Here is a 25,845-nt window from a genome sequence, read left to right on the forward strand (position 1 = left end):
AGGTGGTGCCAGATTTTTGTTTATAATTACCTGCTTCATGTAGTTCTACTGGAACATAGGGTCAGTTTCAGCAGATATGACAGAAAGTTAGTTTTATAAGTAGGGCTGAAACGATTCCTCGAATAACTCGATTACAAAAAATCCTCGAAGCGAAATTCTTTGCCTCGAAGCTTCGTTAAATCAATGTAATTAAGGTTGTACGGCTCACTGCGTTTCCGCACGGAGGATTATTACTAGCGCACAACAGGCTGATGCTTCTGTGGACACAAGACTGACGGCCCAGATTACAAATGAAGGAAGACGAAAATAGCGAGGGTCTAAGAGAAGAGACAGGTGAGAGAAAACAACAGAAAGTTTAGGATCATTTTAAGCTGCAAACATGCTGCTACATCATCTTTGTAGAAAACATCCAGTGTAATCATCCATTCCACAGAGCGAACCCGACACAAGGTAGCTAACTACCGTCTGCTGCTCTCATCCACCGCGCTGTTTTACACAACTAGCCTACAGCATGCTACTCTGCAAATAGCGATGTTTTACCAACAAGCTAAAACGAAAGCTGTCAGTTTGTAGTCTAACTGTTTATTAGTTTGCTACTAATCTTTGGAAACTTAGCTGCTGCCAGAGACAAACCGGCTCCTCCCCCCAGTATGGCCACTTAATATGCACGTGAAGGACGTCATCATGCTGGTGATGTCTGCATTCTTTAGTCTTTCTCCTCACTCAGTATTAGCCTTCTTAAAATGTGTCCCCCAGAACAGTGTAGTTGAATAGCCCTGCTGTCAGCTTTGTACAGTCACATTTACATGGGCTTAGTGAACAGCTCTTTTGCATATCCAGTGCAAAGAGCCAGAGGCGGGAAGGGGGTGAAAAATGTTAACATTTAATTTCTTATCCGATTACTCGATTAATCGATGGAATAATCGGTACAATACTCGACTACTAAAATAATCGATAGCTATTTATAAGGCTTACCTACTGCACCTTTAAGTTGATAGGAAATGGTTTGCTACTTAGATGTCAATATTCCCCAGGAACATTTCAGTCTCTGCAGTCACAAGTGACAGCCAATTATTATATCCTCTCACCAGGATATTGTTACATTGCTGTGCCCCACTAATTTGCTTGCAGGCAAAGCAATTCACCTCATTTATTTTGTTCCTACATTAGACTACATGTTCAGCTGCCTCCCTGTTTGAAAATAAACGAACGGTACAAGCTTTAGTGATGTGTAACGGTTATATTTTGGTCTGAGATGGCTCGATCTCAAACATCATACGACAAAATGAATTTCTGTGCAGGAAGGCCAATAGGATGGCTGGAGGGATCAGAAAAGCAGTTAGTTGTTCCCCTGATAAAGTGTTAATATCTCTGCCTTCCCCACTGTTTTATCAGCACTGTGACTAAACTGCATCAAAGCTCAGCCATCTGCAGTGAGGGAAAAATCCTTTCAGGCTCATAATGGCTGTTCTTTATGGAATTGTTATTACATCACAATTAATGAAGGCGCTAAACGGATTATTAAATAAATTATCATCAATATGAAATGCATTATCATAGTGTCAGTGAGAATGTGTGACAGACACACACCATTGATTGTGATTTTACAGATCCCCTTTTGTGCAAGTACTTTTGCTGTAGCCGTTTTTACATGATTTTGCATCTTAAATTTTGGCTTGCATAATCACAAACACACTGTAAAATAGATTCTGCAATAGGCTTCTGGACTGTTGAATACTGCCCAATCAGTATTAGTCTTTAAGCAAACATTTAAAAAATGGCTATTTGTAGAGTATGGCAGTATCAGTTCATGTTATTTAGTATTGCACTTCCACAAAAAAGAGGGACTTCCAAAAATGAAAAGGTCAAAATATGTGCTGCAAAAGCCAAGATATCCTGTCTCTTAGTGTAGGTCAAGCACCAAAACACTGCATCCTGCACTAGCCACAATGCAGCAGCTTTTCATTAGACCCTTCCTGTCTGGTGAACGCCTACATTTATCCATCTAAGCAATAGCGTTTCTGTTAGAAATGGTCGTAGGGCGTTTTCACACCTGAAAGTCCGAACCAAGGTCCGGACCAAGGTTCATGTTTTTGTTACATTGTATACATTTGATCTGGTAAGTTTTGGTTTCACACTGCAGTTATGCAAGCACACTAAAGATCTATACGTGACAAAACTACGTCCTGCCGTCATCACATACATGAGCTGCGTCTCCAGATACTTCTAATATAATTGATTTGTTTGTAGACGGGCTTCCTCGTCCTCTCGTATCCTCTCTCTCTGTGTCGGAGTTTTTTCAACTGACTGCTGCTCTCCCCTACTGCCGCGGCTCTTTTTGTTTTGTTGTGATGTTGAGAAGCAAAGACACGGGAACTTTCTTTCTGGAGAATTTATTCAGAGACAAACGGAAACCTACACTGTACGTTTACTACCACTTAACAAGTAAACTGCTGATGTATTCTCTGCTCTGATAGCCGACAGCTGTCTGCTCTGAGCGCATTCACCATCACACACTCACGTACAGGCTAAGCACCGAGCTATTCCCTGGTCTTGTAACACAAGGAGAGCCTGCCAGAGCTTCTTATATTTGGTCCGAAAGTCCGAAGCATCCAAAAAATGCTGGACCATGGTTCGGTTTGGCTCGGACCGAGACCACCTCTTTTGATCGGACCAAAATTTGGTCTTTTGATCCGGACCGTGGTCCGAGGCAAGTTTCTCACCTGCACCAAACTGAAAAGTCCAGACCAAATGAGGTAGGTGTGAAAACACCCTTAATCTGAGAAAGGAGCGGAGTTCCCATTTTAAACAATGATCTAATAATGTAAAATGGCGTCTAGTATAAAGTTGTGTACCTCAAACTCCTCGGCGATCTTGGGTCCGTCCAGGAACAGCCTGGTGTTGAGACAGTCCACTGGACCAAAGTTAGCTGGGGAAAGAGAAACAGAGGTGGCCTTAACATGGGCAGCATCCTCGATGAAGACAAAGAACCAAAATCATACTCTACGACAGGTATGTGTTGGCTAATGATCTATTAAGCTCCATTGTTCTAATGATATTTTAACATAATAATTTTAAATTTATCAATTTTAGCGGCTGGCCAATATTTGTGTTTTTACGTGTATCGCATCGGCCAGTACGCGGCTGCTGCGTTCGCCGATAGTTTTTTCCCCAGCATTATTTACAGACAGGCGTCCACAGGCAGCTCTGTGTTGCTGGAGACGCTGCAGTTCACGTGCAGACCATGCACTGCCCCTCCTCCACTAGCAGAGTGCTGGTGCTGGAAGCCTGCCAGGCAGTCTTAAATTACAAATCAAGCACTTTATCAATGGCTACTTTTCCGGTTTATTGTTTTCTTAAATGATTTAAATGTGTTGACAAAGGACATTTTGTGATGACCTTATTATATCTTTCTTATATGTCAACAAGAAATGCATCATCAAGGCTGTCTTGTAGATGTTGATGAAAGCCTTTTACCCTTGCACAGTTAACTATATGCAGTGCACCCATCCATATGGTGCACATTGCACACATAATTTGGATGATATGAATGTAAAATGATTGCAGAAGTGACAATAATCTGTGTTTTTGTTTATTATTTTTAAAGAGCAGAGCAGATTCCGAAAACAATTTTATGACGGAAATTGAGCGAGCAAAAGCAGTATCGGCTTCAAATATCAGCTCAAGAACACGCTACATTGTTCTTTCACTTTCATACACACTGGGGACTGTATATGACAGTGTGAGTACCACACAACCACTTTAAGGCTTGGAGAAATCAGGGGGACTAGTTCAGGAACAGTATTATCACAAATGGAATTTAAAGAGACAGGGTCAGGGCTGTGTTCAATCTTAAGATAAAGTAGTGAAGGAACAGCTGCACACTAATTAAAGCTCCTCACAAAAAAGCCCTACCGGTTTAATGCCAACACATCCTCACTCCTCAAAGCAACAATTAAACTCGCTTTAATCCAGGCAGCTGAATCTTACTGTAGCTGCTTTAAACAACTTCCAGTCAAGTTTGAAATTTGACTCCTGCAGAAGGATTCCGATTAAACTTTGAGCATCACAGCCTTCTCCTGCCTCCTGCTGCTGCTGCTGACGGCATGCACTTCAAAATGCTCCAGCTAAAACATGCCGTTACTGGTTATTCCGATTATGCTCCTATAGCACCACTTATTGCTGTTCTGCTTTCTACATATGTGCATTATGTAAATTCACCATTCGTTGTTTTGTGTTGTTTCCACTTTGGGAACTGCACTCTTCCCTCAATCTGAAGTGTGAGTGTTTTTTCCGTATGAGATTTGCCAAATGCAACTATTGACATTTCTACCTGATGGTTGAACTTTAAAAGTGTTCCTGACTTAAGGCTGGCTGCTAATTCCAAGCCTCGGTAATGATACAAATGAGAGGGAGTGTGTGTGTGTGTGTGTGTGTGTGTGTGTGTGTGTGTGTGTGAGAACTAGACTAAATACCATGGACCCCTACTTGTTCCATACAACAGATCCAATTTGATCAAACTCACAATAAGATTCAAACAAAACAATTTGTTGATTCCCATTCTTAATCTACTTTGAGTATCTGTTTACAGTTTTCCCACTCACCAGTGAATTCCTTGAACTCCTGGAACACCTTGGGGTACATGGCTGCTGACATCACATCTTCGGGGGTGATTTCATCACCGTGTGCAGCTCGGAGTCCCACCTCCAGGGCCTGGAAGTCCATGGGTGGCAGAGAGGCACCGGGACGACCCTCAATACGAGCAAGGGACTTCAGCACCTGGGATAGGAGGTTCAGAGAGAAAAGAAGTGAGGAAGATGGAGGAGAGGTAACAAGAGAAGATAGAATGTGAGGGAGAGGGTGCGAGACAAAGGGGAAACAAACTGATTACTAAAAGGTTTTTAATAAAAGTCATATTCTGTCTGAATGTTTACCAACTCATAGTATCCCCATGGGACCTTGAAGCATGTGGGATGTATAAAGTGCCGGTAAAACCTTCACATGGTACGTCTGGATAAAAGCACTAAAGTGACAGACTTTTGGTGAGAGGAGGAGGAAGACAGAGATACATGGGGAGCTGTTTTGAGCGAGAGAAACACTTGAAACGGAGATATAAAACTTAATGCCAGGTTATTTATTTTTTTTGCATAAAAGTGACACCGCTGTTGTGTTAAGATCTGCAGTGATATGCACTTTAGTTCACTCCATCTCTCTCTCAATGCATCTTTTTCTCTCCAGTAAAGTGACATCAGCCTATCACAGATGACTGCAGTATTGCTGCATATGTGACACATCATCCTGGTTCCTTCTTTAGAAATGGTAGAGGTATAATTGTGGAAAAGTGGAAGCTGCTGTAAGACTAATGATATGACATTTTATCTGCTATATTGTCGGTATCTGCCACAACTTGTAGAGACAATTGATGTGAGGCTACTAATAATGTCTGGTGAAGAGATTGTGTCAAGACAGGCAATTTGCCTCAGGGCTGCTGCTTGCTTTTCATTTCTTACATTTATTGGGCTTTTGATGACACAGGCGCAAAGGGTGGGAGGGACAGTTGCAGGAATCTCCACACAATTAGCCTATTTAGTCTGCTTCAGCTAATGTTTCCTGAAAGTATACAAACAGAAAAAGCTAATAAAGCTTCTTGCATACCTACCTTTTGTGCGTTTGTTTATCTTAGCTTCATTCAGGTTCAAATAATCATAGCTGAAGCTAACATGCTGAGTACTATATTGCTAATCTGTATGTGTGTATTCACTTATTTGCACTTTAAACATAGCACAGTGTGCACCAAATTACCCACACATCTGTGTGCATACATGCTGTACTGTGTTATGTTTGCAAATGTGTGCGCGCGCTACTGTATTACATGTCGGCACATTTATGAGCGCATGTGTGCGTGCCTTGCGGAAATCTCCAGACAAAAGGGCCCCGGTGCAATGCTATTAGTCACAGAGCTAACAGTTCAAAGATAGCTGACTCATTTGTGTGTGAGAGAAAGACACTTCAAAAGACGCCAGGCTCATTTGAGTCCATGCTCATTAACATTGTATCCTCTGAGGATCTAAACTGCTTGATTGTTTAAGTGTGTGTGTGTGTGTGTGTGTGTGTGTGTATTAAAGAATGACGGAAAGACAAAATCTTCCTTCAAGGTTATTTGCTCTTTTTCCTCATTTCTCTTCACATCACTCAACACACTCCCTCATTTTTTATTGTCACAGATTTTTTCTCTCGAACTTTCTTTCTTCCGACTGCGGTGCCTCTGAGGGATGTGCTGGATTTTTTTTTGACAATAATCTTATTTCTTGAATTCCCTTTCTTTCTGATGGCCTCCTTATTCTCTCCCTCATCCCCCCCACCTATCCTCCCACTGTCTCCCCCTTTCCCTCCTTTGCCCTCCTATCTTTGTTTTCCTCTCCCTTGACCATTCTCTGTTCACCAACGCCTCAAATGAACAGAGCGTGACAGAACTAAGATGAGGAAGCGCCTCAATTACCACTTTGTGTCTTAAAATGTTTTCCCTCTGAATGCAAATAACTTGATGTGCATCTATGACAGTATGGGGGACTTTAATGAATGTATACAATATGTGATATAATGTTAACTAATTGATGCCACCAAATGCTAGCATACAAATATAACCTTCAGCTACAGCACACTGCAGATCTCTCTCGGGTCTTGTCTATACTTGCATGCAAATGAAAAATAAGTAATGTTTTACTTTCTTCCCTAAACAACTTTTACTTCATCTAACTTACACGAGCTTGACACCAATTATTTAAATTTATACTCCAAGTACTCCGAGTTATTCAGTGGGTGACGGTAGAAATGTATGAGATTTGCTGCTAACTCGCAGCTTGCATGTAAACACAGGCACACACAATAAGCACAAATGAAAACACTGAAAATTATTTGTACCAAAGCTGATATAAAAAAAATATAAATTCTTCATGAAGCTGTGTGTGAAAAAGCTTCTTTGTACATAAAATATTGAGGGTGGATAGCTGAAGAAGCATGGAAGCCTTTCTCAGCACGAAGTATTCCAGTGCTGACTGAAAAGAAACCTGAAGATCTGAATGAATACATAAGTTGTCCACCATCTTTGTTTAATACAAAGATAGTAGACAATGCCTCAGTTTTGGGAAACCTGAGACAGATTGAGAGACAGTATAGTTTATGTCAAAACTGAAAAGAAAACAACACTGATTGGCAAGGGCGGGACAGCCTGGGAAGCTAAATGGCAAATATTTGATAAAATTATCTCCCAGCTGTTTACAGGGAGAGAAAGGACAAGTTGACGATAAGGACAACAGGACGTCAGGAGTTTGTTTCACTCAGAGGTAAACAAAGAGGAGAAGAGATGTGTGGGAGAATCAGTTAGGGACTGTTCGGTATTTATGCAATGGACCACCGGAGGAAAATAGGGGAGGATCATGTATTTTTATTCTTTGTTGAGGGAAGGGTCACACAACGTTTTTTAGTCTAGTATTCATGAAAACGGCAACATTTCAAAGTGGCTTGTTTGGTGCATTACATGTAGATCTCAGTCTCCGCCCCCCCATCGCTAGCAGATGGGTCTGACCCATCAAAAATCGCAACATGACAGCAACACGAGTTTGGAGTTGCTTTCATTGAGAATGCAACCCTATAGCTAACTGCACCACCTGTTGCCAAAGTATTGTCACTGACATGAAGATGGAATATAATGAAGCTGACTAGCTCAAAGGTTTCACGTTGCCTCGAGCTCGAGCACCCACGGAAAAAATACTGAGCATCCACGTGTGCCAGACTGCCAGTAGGCTACATTCATTTAAAATTAAACATTGCAGTTGTTGATAAGTGGAGCGTGTGAGCACTGATCGCGGTTACGTGTCAGTTAAACTTCTCATCTCCAGTTATTATTATCATCGAGTTAATAGGCGTGTGTGTTCGTGTTGGCCGCTGTCCATTTCCTAAGGTTCTGAAATGCAAAAATTTTTTGACTAATTTTTTATTTTTTTTTAAAGGGCGTGCCCCTGTGAGCACCCACGGAGGAAAACATAAATTGGCGCCTATGATAGAGGAAGACTGACAGATCTACATATTATAATTGATTTACAAGACTGTCAAAGGGAGACGGGTATCTTTCTACCCTGTCAGACGCTCTCCCTCTCCTCTGCCTGCTCCGTGGCCGGTCAGCGAGCTTGTTACGCCCGCAATCTCTTGTGGAGAATTATATTTAAAAAAACCACAGGTTCCAGTTAATCTTATAATGGATATGTGTGTTGAGTTATTTAAACAAACGATCGGGGAAATAAACGCCTCTTGTCCGCGAGTCTCCTGAGAGAGCTCCAGCCAGCTCACAGCGGGTCTGTGAAGGTGGACAGGCCGGGCGGCAAGCCAGCGACCCCGGCAGGCACCGACCGGTAGGGTTGGGTACCGAAACCCGGTTCCACTATGGATCCGGTTCCTACGCAAACGGTAGTATTCGGACCGGATTAAAACGCAAATTTCTGTTCCGACTGAAATATTTTCCCTCTGTCGCTCCGGACAGCGGCAGACTCTTTTTTCCTTTCTCCCTTTTCTGCCGAGCAAGTGCCCGCTCGCGGTGTGAAGCGCGTGTCCACGCTATTCTCGGACATGCACTCTACTATCACTGCTGATAGATGGCTTTTTGTACACGCTCTGAAACGGACGTAAAAATATCACACTTTCTCTGTAGTCTACCGTTAGTTAGCTATCATAAATGTAGGCTACTTTTAACTCCCTCTGGGCTCACCAAAACGGACGTAAAGGCATATTAACCATTCACTGCAAGTGAGCGCTAGTAAACATATTACACTTGCTCTGCTAGTCTATCGTTCAGGACTTTCAAACTCATACCCGTGTGTACAGGCCTCTTGGACACCATCTGAGTTTTCTCCCCTGTGCAGGACATGCCATAAGTCAGGAGAGGTGTCTATCTTGCCAGAGAAGGCAAACATGGTCATTTTTCTGCAAAAGAACTGCTAAAGTTTGAAGCTGGTTGGCATACCAACTCAACATTTATTTTGTTGTTCCTTGGTAATAGTGTAAGTCTAACTAATTTGTTAAATTATTGTAGTTATGTGTTAGGTGACTAAGGTTTACTTAGTATATATTTAAGTACTTTAAAACATTAATATATTGTTAAATTTAAATAATTTTCAATAAAAACATTTTTTTTTAAAACTCCATAAAAGAACCTTTGATGTCATTTTTCAGTTTTTCAAGAATCGGTTAGGAATCGGAATCTTTTTAAAAGTACCGGTTCAGCATCGGAATCGTAAAAATTCAAACGGTACCCAACTCTAGCGGCCGGTTGTCACGTCAGACTGTGGAGCTTCTGAACTCGGACCAAATTTGCAATTAACCATACATTTTCGTAAAACGGCCCATATTTGAGCTCCACATAGTTGACTTCTCGCATGAAAAAGTCTCAGAATTGAATTTAGTAATGAAATTGCAGATGAACAACGTATAAAGTTTCCAGTTGTTGGCCACAACAGAAATCCATTGTTGTGATTGTTGCAGCACTTTGCACACCAACACACGTTGAATTTCCCACAGCGCCGCGCCTGGGTCCCGGTGATTTGAAATTGTGCAAACGACAGCCTTTTCAAGGCATTGGAGAAGGAAGGAGTGGTAGCATTCAAGCTCCCAAGTCGACGCTCGTCTGAGAAATGGAGTTTTGGATAATGTTCATCTTCGGCAGCTACCTATATGCTAAAATATACAATGACTGAGGAAGCCTAGTGACGCGTCCATAGCAACCAGTGTTGAATTACCCAGTGTGCTTTGCTGAATGGTCTCAATATTTTATTTCATGTGAATACTAGTTCACTAGAGGAGTAACTTAGTATTTGAAGTAATGCAGAAGTGTGCATTTAGTTCCCATGCTTATTGTGTTTCCACAACAGTGTAAGTAAATCTACTGAAATGGCCACCACACCATAACAGAGGAGTGGGATGTGTAAGATGAGAATGCAGAGGTTAACTCATGTATGTCATGGTTGTAAAAAAAACAGTGGATATCTGTACATCTTTGCCAAGTGCAAACCAGTACAGAATGCATCAATAAATCGTTGGGGAGGGTCATGCCTTTTTTCCCCCCCCAATCATTTTGGAGGGTCATAACATTTTTTATTGCTGGTGAAGGGAGGGTCAGGTCTATTTTGACTAAAGATCTCAAAAATCCTCCGGTAGCCCCTTTAATAAAAAACGAACAGTCCCTTACTGGAGAGACCAATGAATACACAAATAAATGGATGGAAAAGTTCATAAACTCACAACTAATAAGTGATAAAAGAAAGAAAGAAAAATGAACAGGAAAAAGGACCATTAATTCAATGCAGTTCATCAAAAAGGGGCAGTAAATAGATGAATAAAATTTCATTCATCCTTTAATTATATTTCAGGCTCTGCAAAAATGCACAGTAGTGTATACACACTCTCAGACACAAATACCCAGCCACACATGGTGACATAATGAGTGTCCTGTGGAAAAGAGCAGACAGGGTCTCACAGCGAATATTTCACATTTTAGGTGCCAGCCAGCTCATTGATAATAAATTATGAAATGTGTAGTGGAGGGGGGGGAAGTAACATCCACTAGTTTCTCTTTTTTAAAAGGAAAAGAAAAAAATACTGTGACTTTTTTTTGGAGAAATGTCAAGTATGCCAATATGTCAGCAGGTTTTTAGAGGAATGTGACAATTTTGCCTTTATTCATGCATGTGGTTCATGCGACTCTCCCGAGGAGACTTGAAGCTGCTGGCCATTGATGCAAATGAGTCTTCTCCCCTGCTGTGTGCAGTCGTGAAGAGAGGAGACCAGACAAGTGGACAGAGGTAAAGAAACGGAGAGGAGATGAGAAGACAGAGCAATATCACAGTTTTATTCACCGTTTGCAGAATGTGTGTGAGTGCATACGCATGGGCCTTTAAATGGGCTCTCCCGAGTGTGTTTGTGCAGGAAGGAAGAAGTGAAAGATTAAAGGTTTTGTAAGAGTTGGTTTTAAATCAATGTTGCGGTTGTATTTATCTCAGTAGATGTAGGTGTTACACTAATCTTAGGGAGACCTAAACTGCCTTTAAATTTCAAATTATTCTTAATGAAAACCAGAATGGAAATGAGAATTAAATTGAACTACAGGAGGAAAAAAAGGCATCTATGCACAGGACAAACTACTGTACCTTAGATCTGAACGGCTCGGGGAATCCTCCATGTGGTATCCCGATGTATCCCTGCAGGAACTCGACCACAGACAGGGGGAAGGACAACTCATCAGCCCTCTCCTCCACTTCTGCCCTGGTCAGGTTGTTCTGCACCATGAACTGGGCCAAGTCACCCACAATCTTAGAGGATGGAGTCACCTGAGAGGAAGAGAGAGAGAGAGTAAGACAGAAGTGTGAAAACCAAACTTATGCATTACTGCTCTATGTTAAACCCTTTTGTTTAGGAAAAGAAAGGAAGTTGAGAATAAAGGAAAGAGCTAATATCAGCTCAGGTTTTTCACCACAGACTGAGCACAATATATTAAAGTGCAGCTTCTGCACACAGATGATATCTCAGTTTGCTTAGGACGACGAGAGGTGCCATTATTCTCTGGTTCGTGACCACTGGCCTTTTGCTCTGACAAACAACTCACACAAAGAATCTATTCAGGATCATATTAGTTTTCCATGGTCTAATCTTGCTTTTAGTTTTATTCCAAACAGTTGCAGCAGCTGTTTGTCAGGCTGCACCATTTCTCTCTGTAGAGTCCTGCTGTGTGCTTTCCTGTTAGCAGCAGGCAGGTAGGAATGCACATCCACAATGGTTTTACCAACAGAGAAAAGTGGTGACAGAGTCTTTGTTTTAATGAAGATGCTGTCTATGAAGATTAAGTGCTGAGTGACCCAGAGAAGAGGGAGGGCCAGACAGCAAAATGAGAAATGAAAAGATGTGCACATCTTTACACTCTCTTTAATCATTTGATTTGGCAGCCATGAACTGAACAGGTCTTCTTTGTAAAAACAGAATGAACCTGAAAATAAAGAGGGAAGGAGGAAGAGCGAGGAAAACATTCATTAAAATCACATGTATTCATTGTTTCATTATTTATAATGGCATATCATTATGGTAATAGAGCTCACTATTAGCATAATGGTGATAAGTCTTTTTTGACTTAACAGGACACTGATGCAAATATCAAATAGCACACATTACTCTTCGGTCGTAATGACACAAATTTAAGGCTTCCTGTTCACTTCCATTTGGTATTCAGACCATTAAAAGAGAGACAGAGGGGTCCACCAATATGACCCATTAACAACAACAAAACTATCTTTTTTATGAGCCTGACTCATAGTTTGAAAGAGCTCTAAAGTTAAGACATCTGAAGGACTAGAGAGAACAAAGAGTGGGTCCACACTCACTACACAATGCCTATTTATGTGGCAATTAGTGCACTCTGCTGATATCAGATGGCAGAGAGAAAAAAAGAAGAGTGAGAGAATGGGTGAATATAGATCAAATTGTCCCCAAAGAATACCCAACAGAGAACTTGACACCTATTTCTAAAAGATGTGATGCCAAATTGAAGCATTAGACATGACACACACACACACACACACCCCCACCCCCTCTGGAATTACCAAAACCCTCCTGGGGCTTGGGTGCTTGTGAGCCTCACAGCTGATCTCCTGAGATCACTTTAGTATTTGAACAAGGGCAGTCCAACGTGTGTGTGTGTGTGTGTGTGTGTGTGTGTGTGTCGTCTCTAGATGACAGGACTACCAAGCACCTCATTTTAACCTGCTGTAGACAGTAAATAATATCAGTGCTAACACATCAGTGTTAATAGAGAGAACACTACACTGAAAGATATACTGTGTACTAAAGCATTTTCTATATATAGTACACTATTGTATATAAGGTAACAGTGTAGTAATTGCACCTGCTCTGAGCCTAAAAGAGTACTGTAGCAATTAGTCCGTAGGTTTTTTTTATTTTTTATAATGTAAAATTGTAGCAGCAGAGGCTGTATTATACTGACTTTTAGCCACTATTATGAATAAAGGTTCAAAATCACTCAACCCTATACTTCCCATAATGCAACTTGATAGTGCCATTTTTCTTAATGTAAATGCCCACGACTTCTCAAGCTCCATGCAACCATTTTGTAACAAAGGCTTTCAGTTATAAACCTGTAGTCAATTCAATCCAGTTTACTTTATTTCACCAGAATAATCCACTCAGTATTAACACTGATTTCCAGGAAGTCCATGGTACATGTGTTTGTGCAGTATGCATATCAAACAACATTTGGGCCCTAAATCATAGGTTACATCTCCTTTATTTAACAGCCAAAGATCTGAAGGTGCACAGTTAGGAAGTGGTATTCTTTCTCAGGGCATTGAAGTTGGCAGATTAAAAAAACAGGGAGAATATCAGAACCATCCAAGCTGTGGATGCCACCCCACATTGTTTATAGCAGTGGTTCTCAACCTTTGAGACGCGACCTCTAGAATAATGAGGTTGGTGTTTGCGACCCCCCCAACCCCCCTCAACAACGAGAGAAAGAGAGCTGCAAACCGGTGTAAATAGCCGTTTCTACATGCCTCCCCCTGCTGATTTTGAGTGATTCTTGTGAATGCTCTGATTAATACATGTAAACAAATAATGCTTTGCTTTAATGACAGTTTAGTGTTAGCAGCTAGTACCTAGCCTTGTCCAAGTGCCCCAGGCTCTGTGGATTTTTGATGTGCTTCTGACTCCAGGACCTCCTGATTTGCAAATGAAGCTCTGAATATAACACATGAAATGTATCAAACTCACACAATAACGTAAAAACCATTCCCCTGTCTAGAATATGTTATTTCATGTTTTTCTCCCTAACCATCTGGCGACCCCCAGAAATGATCTTGCGACCCCCAGGTTGAGAACCATTGGTTTATGGCACCAGAAATGGCTCCTCCCACTGTGAAACTCTACTTGGACAATCATGAGACAGAACAAGGCCTTATATTCTGGTTGTTATACCACTAGTTATTTGAAAACTGTCACTGCAATTACACTCCCAATGAAAAGTTATATCTTTTAAAAAAACAGCCCAGGATGCCTGTTAAACCACCACCAACCACTTCACAAATCTTCAAAAGAAGCATTGCAAGCAAATTTGTATGTTCCCAGCACGAAACAAGAAATAAAATGCTTCCTGCTGATTGAAACAAGTATGCACTTCCCTTCAGTACATCCCTGACGCAACACCTAAAGCTCAGTTTGATTGGGTTTGTGAATAGAGGCGATAATGATACATTGCTTTAACAGAATGAATGTTTACAGAAAAGCTTAAGAGATCTGAATAGGTTGTTGAAACCCCTGGAGAGGTCATTAACTTGGTATAGCTGTGGAACAAAAGCTGACTGCTGAGTAACTTGAAATCTATCTGAAACACACGAAAGCAGCATTACTGTGCTCTCCCTTGTCTTTCTGTCTCCAGAGGCCATATTTCACAGCAAAGTTAAGAATGGATACTCTTCTCTTTATTATCCGTTTTCATACTGCATCTGTCTCTAACTCGCTTAACCACTATCTTCTGTCTCCACACTAACAGCCAGGATGTTGTGTCTCAACTCGTTTCTCGTGAATCATCTCCATCCTGTGCCCATCCCTCTTTTCCTCTGTCCCTCCGCCAAATATATTTTTTTTCTCCTTTGATCCACAGCAACATCAAGAGTGTACTCTCATTATCAATCTCTCTGTTGATGAATCACCCGGCTCCGACTCTCTCTGGGTGCCTTACACACAGGAAAAGGAAAATCACAATCACATCCTGGTCGTGCAGGGTTAGAGAAATCTGATTTGTGTGTAGCTGAGCTCAGACTCTTCACTGCTGATCTCTCTCAGTCTAACTGATGGGATAGTGTCATTATGTCAGAGGATCACACCTCTGTCTGACACACTGTTAATGATTACATTTTTAAGTTATGAAGTTTAGCTTTTAAAATATTTTATGTGGTTCCTTGTACATTTTGGTGTGGCACAAAAAAACCTACTTCATTTGGTGTGTTTTCATCAGTTGGACTGAAGCAACCACATTTTATTTTCTTTTTCCACATTTGCAGACTGATGCCAGCAGCTTTGTGGGGCTATAATGCTCATTGTAAAGAAAACATTTATTATCTTTAGCAGTCAAAGTACATGCAATAATTGGCTAAAGGGTGGTGTCAGAATAAAGGTTTATGGCAACCTATAACGGAAGGCGTTTTTATGTTGCGTTACATAGTGTATTTGCGTAAAGATGGTGGAACTTGTTAGATTGTATGACATTGTGACATTATGGCTGAGCAAAGATGTGAAGATGTAAGAACGAAGATACTTTTAGTTTTAAACAATTAAGCATAGATAATAAATATATATATATATATATATATATATATATATATATATATGGAACTGGCTGTCATTTCTGTACAGTTCCAAATGTTTTTGTCAATTTAAAGTAGCACTAAACACAAAATACAGCTGAGGCTGATGGGAAATATATCTGTTTTGCAGATATTTGGTCACAAACAAAAGTATTGGACAACTTAGAATTTTAACATGATGATGGCGTTAGAGGAAAAGTCAGAGGAAGTGAGTAGGATTCCTCCTTTGGGGAACGTGAATTTCTGTACCAAAGTTTGTGCCAATCCATACTGTAGATGTAGAGGTATTTGACTAAATGAGAGAACATTTTGACCTCCTGGTGGCACAAGATAAAAAAAGGGGATCATCAAAGTCATTAGGACTTGTGTACTGGGCATTATGGATATCTGTACCAAATTCCATGGAAATCCAACCAGTAGTTTTTGAGAGATTCAGTCTGGACTAAAGTGGTGGACCCAATGACCGACGGTGCCATCCCTACAGTCACACTGCTAGTGTGGCTAATACCAAATGGATCATCCTGCTAGTTATTTCACAGCAACAGCTGCTGTATAGCTAAAGTGTAAAATCATATGTACTGAACAGATATTACAATCTTGTAGAAAACCCAATGCCACTTTTGAATTTCTGAATAATAACTACCCAGTGTCTTTATCGGTTTCTCAAATAAATGAACATATATTTGAAGAAGACTAATTCTTCATTTAAACTTAGCTTTACTGATTTGATACAACATAATTCACATATGAATAACCTGGTCAGAAGCATCCAATATCTTTCTATATTCAGTAATGCTGCTTGTTCCTCAGCATGCAGCTGCACTTAGCACTCTGATCTTTCCATGTCTCTCTTCCCACCACTTAAACTCATCTGTGACCTTATGTAGTTCCTTACTAAGGCTTATATTATCACACTTGACACACCAAACCTGTTCCACCCTCGCCCACCTCCATCTCTCCACTTTGACCGGCACTTTCTATTCTTACTACCTTCATGTTCTTAGCTGTCTCACAGTACTCTTATATTGCCTTCTGTCCATCTTTCTCACTTTCACTAATGTACAGCTCAGTCTAAGTGGTCCTGCATGACTCCACACTCCTTGCAGCAGAAATCTGGTACAGAGTGAGTGAGTGAGTGAGTGAGCGTCAGTGATTCTGTGTGTGCTTTTATCTTGTATGCTGGTGTGTGTCATTTGTCCGTGTACTTTGCTTGAATTTGTTTTGAGATGCAACTCTATCCAAACCTGAACTCCCCTAATGGGCAAAGGGATTGTGTGTGCATGTGCGTGCGTGTGTGAGAGAAGGCACTAGCCAGCAGAGTCTGGAGCAGAGTGAAGAATGGTACCTGTCAAGAGAGGAGGAGACGGGAGAGAGGAGCGATAACAAGAGACTCAGAGTGGGGGAGGAGTGGAGAGACAATAGAAAGATTAGACTTCCTTCATGTATCCCTAATCAAAATGAGGGAAGGTGGGAGGCAGCGACAAAGGAAGAGATGAGACGGAATGAAAGTGGAGCGACAGGCAGAGTAAGAGAGCGAGAAAGAAAGGAATGGACGGATGAACTAAGGGGAGGAGAGACAGAGGCAAACAGACAAGAGCAATAGACATCTGCAGCCCCACAGGCAATACAAGGAGGTGCTCCAACCTAAAGTGAGACACTGAGCGTGTGAGTGTTTTAGGAGTGTGGAGGTGAGTGAATACGTGCCTGTAATTGCAAAAGGAAAGTGACAGAGTAAGTTAGGTAAAGGAGAAAGACAGAACACACACAAATACAACTTGTCCTCCTTTTATTGACAAGCTCATGTTGCGACGGATGTAGCTGGGCGAGAAAGAAAAGGGAATGAAAACAGAAAAAAAGGAGTGAATGCAGGGGAAAAGAGGAAAAAAGGCAGCAAAGTCAGAACAACTTCCTGCTGTATGCAAGTCAATGACAGTTTCAGGACTTTTAATAACTAAACTGAAAGATTAGACAGTTTTATTATGCTCTAATGAAACAAATTAGTAAGAGTCTGTTTTCAGCTTCTCAAATCTCAGTATTTTCTGGTTTTCTAAGTCTAAGAGGAGGACTGGTTTTGGCCTGCTGGTCAGACACAAGGCAAGCAAGACATTTAAAGGAATAGTGCAGCATTTGGAGACAATATTTCCACTTTCCTATTTTTAATTGTTTGAATAGCTTTGCTCAGGCTAACAAATCCACAAGGAAACCACTTGGAACTCTATATAAACGTACTCTAAAAGTTCTAGATCAGAAACCCAACAGTTTTCACAGCTGTCAAATTTTAAATAGACTCAGACTTTTAAGTTGGGAAAACCTGATTAAATATAGTAACCTTTACCTGAAAACATCTGTTGTTCAGAGAGCAGGCTCTCATGTTACCAGAGGCACCACAAGAGGAGACTATCATTCCCACTCAAAGAAGTGCTTTTGGTCAGTCAGCGTTCTCTGTAACAGCATCTAAAGAAGTAAATACTTATTCTTTTACAGGTCAGCTGAAGAACTAGGATATTGATAACCAGATATGTGCACATTAGACTGCTGACTGCCTGTTGACATTTGCTGCCTGCCTGCAGATTTGTCTTGTTTCGTCGCTTGCTGTCTGATGTGTTCGTTACTTGTTGTTGTGCATTGTTTTTTTTTTAAGTTGGTCTGTGTATGTTGTTTTTATATGTTGACTGTATTGTCATTTCATAGTATTTATTTTTTTAGGTTGCCAACTGGCCAGGGACAACAGATGGAAATTAGCCTGCTGAGCTAAATCTGGCTCATTTACAGTTGCTTTGCAGATAAATGTTACAGATTAATGAGCATTGTCCCTGTTAAATAAAACAAATAAAAAAATATCAGTCCATGCAACATGAAGCTGTAGCCAGCAGCCGGTTATCTTAGCTTAGCATAAAGACTGAAAACGGGGAAACAGTTAGCCTGGCTCTGTCCAAAGATAACAAAATCAACCTCCGAAGCTTACTAAAGTGGACTAAGTGCTAACTAACTTACTTGCAGCACTATATATATATATATATATATATATATATATATATATATATATATATATATATATATATATATATATATATATATATATATATATATATATATATATATATATATATATATATATATATATATATCTCTTCTCAAATAATTTATGGGATGTTGTGAGAGTACCTGGTGTAAAATAAAAAATGTATGCTTCGAGAGGCCAGGGATTACATTATTATAACAGCACCTGTAGGCATCTCTTCATGTATGTTGTGTCTGATTGTTCTGTTGCTTTAGCAAATAAGCACATAAGCAAAAATAATAAGTAGCTTCAGAACTAGACGAGGTGACTTATGACTATTATCTTCTGATAACAAGTTTGTCAGTTTGACATTGTAATGTTCAGGTGATAGAACAACACTGTGGTGTGTGCAAGGGCACCAGTACGTGACCAGGAGGACGATGATAGGACCAGGACTGGCAGCTGTGCATCAGCCGAGGGGTGCAGAATACATGACACATTTTGAAGACCTGTGTCTGTAGCTCACCACTCCGCTGCATCTGTTGTTTCAAGGTTCCTTTACCAGACAGGCTTTTCAATGTTTGCATTTGTTTCTTATCAATTTTAAAAATAGAGATGGCTGATGGGGAACATAAAGCATAAGCCTAATAACACAATGAATTAAAATTAAAAAAACGTTAGACAATACAATTATAATTCTCTTTACTATATTATATTAATATGGTTTTAAAATGTTTGTCTAAAAACAGACCTTTAAATACATTCCATTTACATTCTCATCCACATTGTGCTAGCTGCACATGGCTCTTGTCGGTCTTTTCCGTACTGTAGCAAGCACTGTGGCAAACATCCAATGTCACTAATCGTATTGCCCAGCTAACTGTACATGCAAACTTAATGGCTGCATGACAGATTAGAGGCACAGAGGACCATTTTCTGACCTCAAACTTTCTCAACAGACTAATCAAATCAGCATTGATGCAGAGGGAATCTCAAGAGACTAAGGATCTTTTTATAGCCCTTCATTATGCTGAGCAGAGGTCCTTTATATTTGTGAATCATGTCCATGGATTCTGGCAGTTTAGGTGAATTTGCAATGGATGCTCTGCAACGCGATGTAATAAACTGGAATTAATATCATGATAATTAACTAGTTAGGCATTTCAGGACATTTTGAATAGTCGCACAGCCTCCTGAATTGCTTTTGATATCGTTTGGAAGTCAATGGGAGACAATGAGCCTACAAGTCTGTTTTTTCCCCTTTCAGTTCAGAGATATCCTGTAGAAAAACCTCCATTTTTTAATTCTAAAAAAACAAGTCATGAGAATTAATAAGCTTAGTGAAGTAAGCAATCATCATAAAATCACTTTTATGCAAATGCTTTGATGTAAAAAATTGGACATAATTAGTGTTGTTTGTCTTTTTCATGGTGGGGAGGGGCAGTGTACTTGATAAAAGCAGTCCTTTTAATATGCGTGGTCTGGAAATTAAGTTCTCTGACAAGCACAATCCTTCGCCCACAGCTCTGAGCTTTAAACATATGGCTTTTGTAGTGGGGTGTGTGTGTGTGTGTGTGTGTGTGTGTGTGTGTGTGTGTGAGAGCACGGTCAATGTATATACGTTGGCTTCTCTGCTTAGAGCAGTGTGTGGTGTGTCTACTTTATCTATATTTGACAAGCACACTCCCTTTCCCTTATCGACAAGCCAACTGTGTGAGAGACGGCCATTGTCAAGCTAACAGGATACGACAGAGAGCATAGCAGGTCCCGTAGGCACATTAAGCCAACATTGGCTTGTGCAGTGAAGCCCGCTGAGTCTTAATTGAATTGATAGAGTATGGGGTGGAGAATTGATGGGGAAAACAGAGAGGGGGAAAGGAAATAAGGGAAAGGGACCCGAGAAGGAAAATTGAGAAAGACACAAAAAGATTTAAAAAGAGAGAAAGGAGGAGGTGGTAGAGTAATGGACAATCTCAGTGCACAGAGAGCAAAATAAGAAAGATGGCTGGGGAATAAGTGTGTGCAAAGCAGCAATGGAATGAGAAAAGTGTAAAAGAAAAAGCGACAGGGCGGCTTGATAAAGAAAGAGAATGCAAACTAGAGAACAAAATAATTACAGAGTGAGCGTGAACACGGTGAAAGAGGGATGAATCTATTACTAAGCTGTGATGGCTAATAATGAATTGAGAAAAACAAAGGAATTAATGAAAGATAATGAAAAACAAAAAAGCAGGATGGAAGTGAATTTAGGCAGAGAACAAAATTGTTGACTGCAGAATTGGCAATTGAGCTCCCTCTCCACGACCACGATTAATGTGCCCTTCAGGAAATCAACCCAAAAGTAGTTCATTGGAGTTTCTACCCAAATGTATATTGACTGGGGCAATACAAGGAACAAAACTTTGTATCAGTGCTGAATAAAACTATGCTGCTGAAAAATAAATAAATGACAAGGTAAATAACCTAATACAGAATACGCATAATATGGCATGGAATTGGCAAAACTATAAAATGGTAGGTCAAGTAAGAAAACTACCCACAGAAACCGAGGAAGACAGGGATGGTCAAACAGACTGCGCGGCTGAAGTGAATCCAGACAACTCAGAATAGTGGATGTACCAAACCTTAATCTGGGAATATTTGGCTCAGCCAAGCAAAAAAAGAGAGAAAGAGAGGCAGCTTGGCAGAAGCAGTCGAGAGATGCTAATGGAGGAATATCAAATACATGACAGACACATCTTTGTACAGTACTGCAGTCTGTGGTACCTACTAACACTATAGATTGGTAAAACCGACGAATGATATCTAATGCAAGCAGCAAATGTGCAGCACGAATACACTCCTGACAATGAACGGAGGCACTTGTGATGTTTTATCTTCATGTCTCACCTTGATGAGGTCTCCAAGTAGTTTGTTGGCTTCAGTATAGGCCTTCTTCACCTCCTTGAACTTATTTCCCAGTCCCATGCTGTGAGCCTGCAATGAGCCGTAGTGAAACAGTATGAATGAGTGATCTTTTTATTACTCCGTTGGAGGAAAAAGTCAAGGCATTCAGTGTGTCAACCTGTGATTTAAGGCTATAATTTCGATGTGACACCCACAGCTTTTGAATTTATGGCGAAGACGCTCATCTAGCAAAGGCCAGATGGGCCAGCATGATAAGCCACCGTAAACGGTAATTTAGTCATTGTGCATTTGTTCAAGCCACCTTGATATAACCAAGTCACAACTGAGCTACGGAATGTTCCCCGCGCACACATTTTTCGTCCAGTGGGTGCACACAGCGCTGTGCATTCAGTCACTTTTAAATAGTCTGTAACACTTTGCAGAGTGTGACTCATGTTTGTACCATACATCATTAAGAAATACCCAAATATCTGCATAAGCTTTGAACACACACACAAACAGAAATAATGTCTTACACAAACTCTGTCAGAAGTAAGGAACATAAGTCTATTCTGCAGAGTATTATATCTTTTTGAAATGCAGACTGTACACATCTGAACAATTGTAATATAAGACATTTTGTATGTCAACAGTTCATATATTAAACTGTCAAATTGCAGTTAAAAGTACACAGACACTTTACAGGTGCAATGAGGTGGATTTGCATGCAACAATGAATTTAAATGTACTGTTACACTGAGCTAATCTGTTTACATCCTTTCAGATGCACCTGCCACCTCTACTCCATCCTAAGGAGCTGAAAGTGTGGCAAAGAGCTTTGTGAATGCTTATTTAGCTTCAAACTCAATCACTTACACAAAACATTTAAAAAAAAAAAAAAAAAAACGACCAGAATAGCTCACTGTACCTGGAAGTGAAGGTTGGTGTACTGTCCTCCGGGTATCTCATTCTCGTAGACATCAGCGTTGCCTGATTTCATGGTGGCAGTGCAGTCGAATGGAGCATACAGGCCTCTGGCTACTTCCCAATACTCACTGTAGTCAAATACCTTCTCCAGAGCAATGCCTGCAACAACAATCAAACACACAATCAGTAATACGTTTGTGTTTTCAGAATATAAATCTAAAACTAGGGGTAGATCGATATTTTATAGGCATTATGATCATATGCTGTATTGAGCAATGGTGTATAGAAATGACTAATTGCCAATTCAGCTTTCAAGCCAAAATCTGTAATTTTCTGATCATTTGCACACCCTCTATTGAAAAGAGGGAATTGATGCGATGTGCACTAAAAAGTGGAATTGTTGTGAAAGCTTATATGGCAACCTGCCTGCCTTTATCTGAATTAGTCATCTCAAAACTTGTGCCATCTAGCAAATTGTGAAAGTACTCGGTTTATGCTGCTGATTTTGATGTGTGAAAATATAAAACGTGACGTGAAACTTCTCAAGCTAGTTGGCAAGAAAAAAAGATTTCAGCAGAGACGTATTATCTGCCAGGGGCTCTATTTTTGACAACTCTGAAAAAGTGCATTACGATAGTAGAAATGTGGGTTACAGGCCAGAAAAGCCTAAACAAGCCTGAGCTACAGTGTTGGTAAAGCACTAATTAGCCAGTTAGTGTGCATTTACGTCGCACCTTTGCTGCTCATTAAATCCCTTGTGATATTTTGTGATCCTTAAAAAAGGCATCTGTTGCTCATACTCATGATGTTCTGCTACAGCCAGTTAAGGTGTGCTCGAGCCGATTACCTTAAAAAGGAGAAATCTGATTTAATGCCGTGACAGAAATGGCAGCACACTGAGCGTTTGGCTAATGAGAAAAATCAGCCATGTTAATGAGACAAACTTAGCTCGTTACATCGACAACAACAGAGCGGCAAGCTTGAATTTTCATGATTCAAAGTGAGTACGTACTCCAAAAAGTGTTTGTGTGGTTCCACTGTGATCTTGGCGGAGGAAATGGAGCTACTGTGAAATTAATGTGAAATTAATGTGCATGTTGTTGCTCCTCAAATTCAGCTGCCTGCCAAGCCAGTCAGTAATTAGGTCCATTTCCTTCTCAGTTTGAGAACCAAAATCGTAGCTCTCATTTATGTTTCCATTGTGAAATTACTTTACCAGGGGAGGAAGTGACATTATCCTTTGTTGATTCAAATGTCTGCTTAGGTAAGGTTTTACCTGTCCAACACCAGCTGACACACACACACACACACACACACACCCACCCACCCACCAACAAAACAGATCAAACATGTAGCTGCAGCAGCAAACTGGGTCCTCTTAGCTGACAACTCAAAGAGCTCTGCCCCTTTACCAAACTGGATACATTGTACTCTGCTGTGATGCACTGAAGCTGCTGTGGGTGTAAAATGTCGGATTCTTTTTTGATGGATTGGTAAGTATTATAAAAGTAAAATAAAGATTATTTGAACAAGGACAGATTGACAGTAACTGACACATTTATACTGTGGCTGTGCTGGGAATATCTTAATGTAACATGATACTGTCCACATTTGGCCTGATATGGGAATGAGAAAAATGCTTCTACTTGGCACAGAGAGCAAGGAGGCAGATTGTTGCGTTAGCAGATACACTCTTTCAGTGCATTGTATAGTTGTTAAATTTGTACATCCTGAGCAAATTTAACTCCATGCATAACAATCAAAAGGAATAGTCAGACATTTTTGAAATCTTTATGCTAAGCTCACCGGCTGCTGGCGCCAGCTTCATGCTAAACTTACAGATATGAGGTTGCTATCAGTTTTCAAACCTAAATCTCAACAAGAAATTGAATACTCAGATTTCCCAAAATGTTGAACTATTCCTTTACTACCCTTATTTAATAAATGTGAACTTGAAAAGGCAACATTTTGTAAAAAGTACTGTTCTTAAGTACTGTTTTGAAATACTTGAACTTTACTTAAGTATATCTTCATTTCAAAAGGGAAATGTTGCATTTTTTACTTAACTACATTTTTCTAATTTATTCAGCTGTACTTACTTCCAAATTTGGATTTAACATGATTTTACAAAATATAATACATTGTTAAAGATTAAAGTGGTTTCCAATCTTTTTGGCTTTTGATGACTTACAAAACAGCAGTGTGTAGTTGAGGTTACTTGTCATATTTCCTGTCTAATGGTCTCATTGAAATAACCGTGAGGTAAAAGTACCCAATGTACCCACTATATCACAAAAAAGCTAATCTTAAAAAAAAAAAAAAAACCATCTCATGAGCCCTCAGACGTATGGTGATCCTTTGGAGAGCCTTGACCCCTATGTTAGGAACCACTGGAGTAAACTACCAACCATATATAAAGTAGTTAAACCTAGCGCTACCTAGAGCAGCTACAACAGTAAAATGCTGCTTACACGTTGACGCACATAATCTTAAATTGTCATATCAGTCGCAGGGGCCATTTTGTTTTTACTTTTGATATTTTAAGTACATTTTGCTCAATACTATACACTATGTACTTTTACTTGGGTAACATTTTGAATCTGAGTTCTTGTATCTGAGTAAATTAAGACATACGGTAGCTGACAAAAAACATAATTCCACAAGCCTACAATTCCCTGAGGAACTAGCCAATACCTCACCTGTGTGAGTTGGAAAGCTCTATGAAAGCAGAAAGTTGAGTTGAATTGAATTCAGTCATTAGAAAAAGTGCTTTGGCAAGGAGCACTGGCAGGAGCATCTTTCTCAACCAACAGGAAAGTTAGCCCTAATGAAGCGAGCACAACAATAACGTGTTTTATCTACATCGTTTTCTGCTATTGTGATGACTAACTTGCCTATTTGGTAAATATAGAGAAAAGCTACAAATGTTGTGGATTGACGACATCTGAACTTTGCTAAATCATGATGTATTTTTAAATGTTTTAAATGTTAAATGTTTTTTTCTGGACTGCTGTTACGCTCCCTAAAATCATCAATCACTACAACTGTGTATGTATACCACAGACGTGCAGGAACACAGGCACATGCACGTACATTTATCAGTCATTTAGATGGCTGCTTGGCAGTGACAAAGTGCCATCGATATACAACTCATTAGCAGCACAAACTCACTAATGCAGGAGACAAACAGACAGAGACACATGCACATATTTGCGTTCATAAACATGCACACATTAGCTACACCGACACAGATGCACACAGTTGTAGAAAGACAAGTTTGTGGTTGATGAGACGATGAGAGCTAACCAAGACGCATAGATGAAGACAGATGGGCACAAGAAGATTCGGGGAAAAAAAGATGGGAAAATTGAACGCAGACGGATAGAAAAATGAGAGAAGACGAGGGAGGTGAACAAGAAGCCAAATGTGTCGGCTCACCTGCCTCACTGTCTGGGTTCAGTGCTTGTGTGTCTGTGGTTGAGCGCCTGAGTATAGTAATATCTGTCCTTTGCGTGGTGCGCGTTTGATGACCACTACATCTTAGACAGCTGCATTGTTGTGGCTGGCAGCTGAAAATTCCTCAATTAAATCCATGCATGATGCATGAGAAAAGGCAGT

The 25,845-nt window shown here is 40.2% G+C and overlaps 1 protein-coding gene across 1 annotated transcript in view; it reads right to left on the reverse strand.

The window, feature by feature from the left end:
• The window catches only part of pcxb (pyruvate carboxylase b), a 312,422-nt gene that overhangs the window by 11,977 nt on the left and 274,600 nt on the right, over window positions 1–25,845 (reverse strand). Inside the window, exons 20-24 of the mRNA XM_078275766.1 lie at window positions 22,229–22,386; window positions 21,304–21,390; window positions 11,196–11,375; window positions 4,605–4,779; window positions 2,856–2,929 (exon numbers count right to left, since the gene is read on the reverse strand). Of these exons, the coding sequence (XP_078131892.1) occupies window positions 2,856–2,929; window positions 4,605–4,779; window positions 11,196–11,375; window positions 21,304–21,390; window positions 22,229–22,386 (674 nt within the window). The remainder of the gene's footprint in view (window positions 1–2,855; window positions 2,930–4,604; window positions 4,780–11,195; window positions 11,376–21,303; window positions 21,391–22,228; window positions 22,387–25,845) is intronic.

The sequence above is a fragment of the Sander vitreus genome, chromosome 19, assembly GCF_031162955.1.
Source record: "Sander vitreus isolate 19-12246 chromosome 19, sanVit1, whole genome shotgun sequence".
NCBI lineage: Eukaryota > Metazoa > Chordata > Actinopteri > Perciformes > Percidae > Sander > Sander vitreus.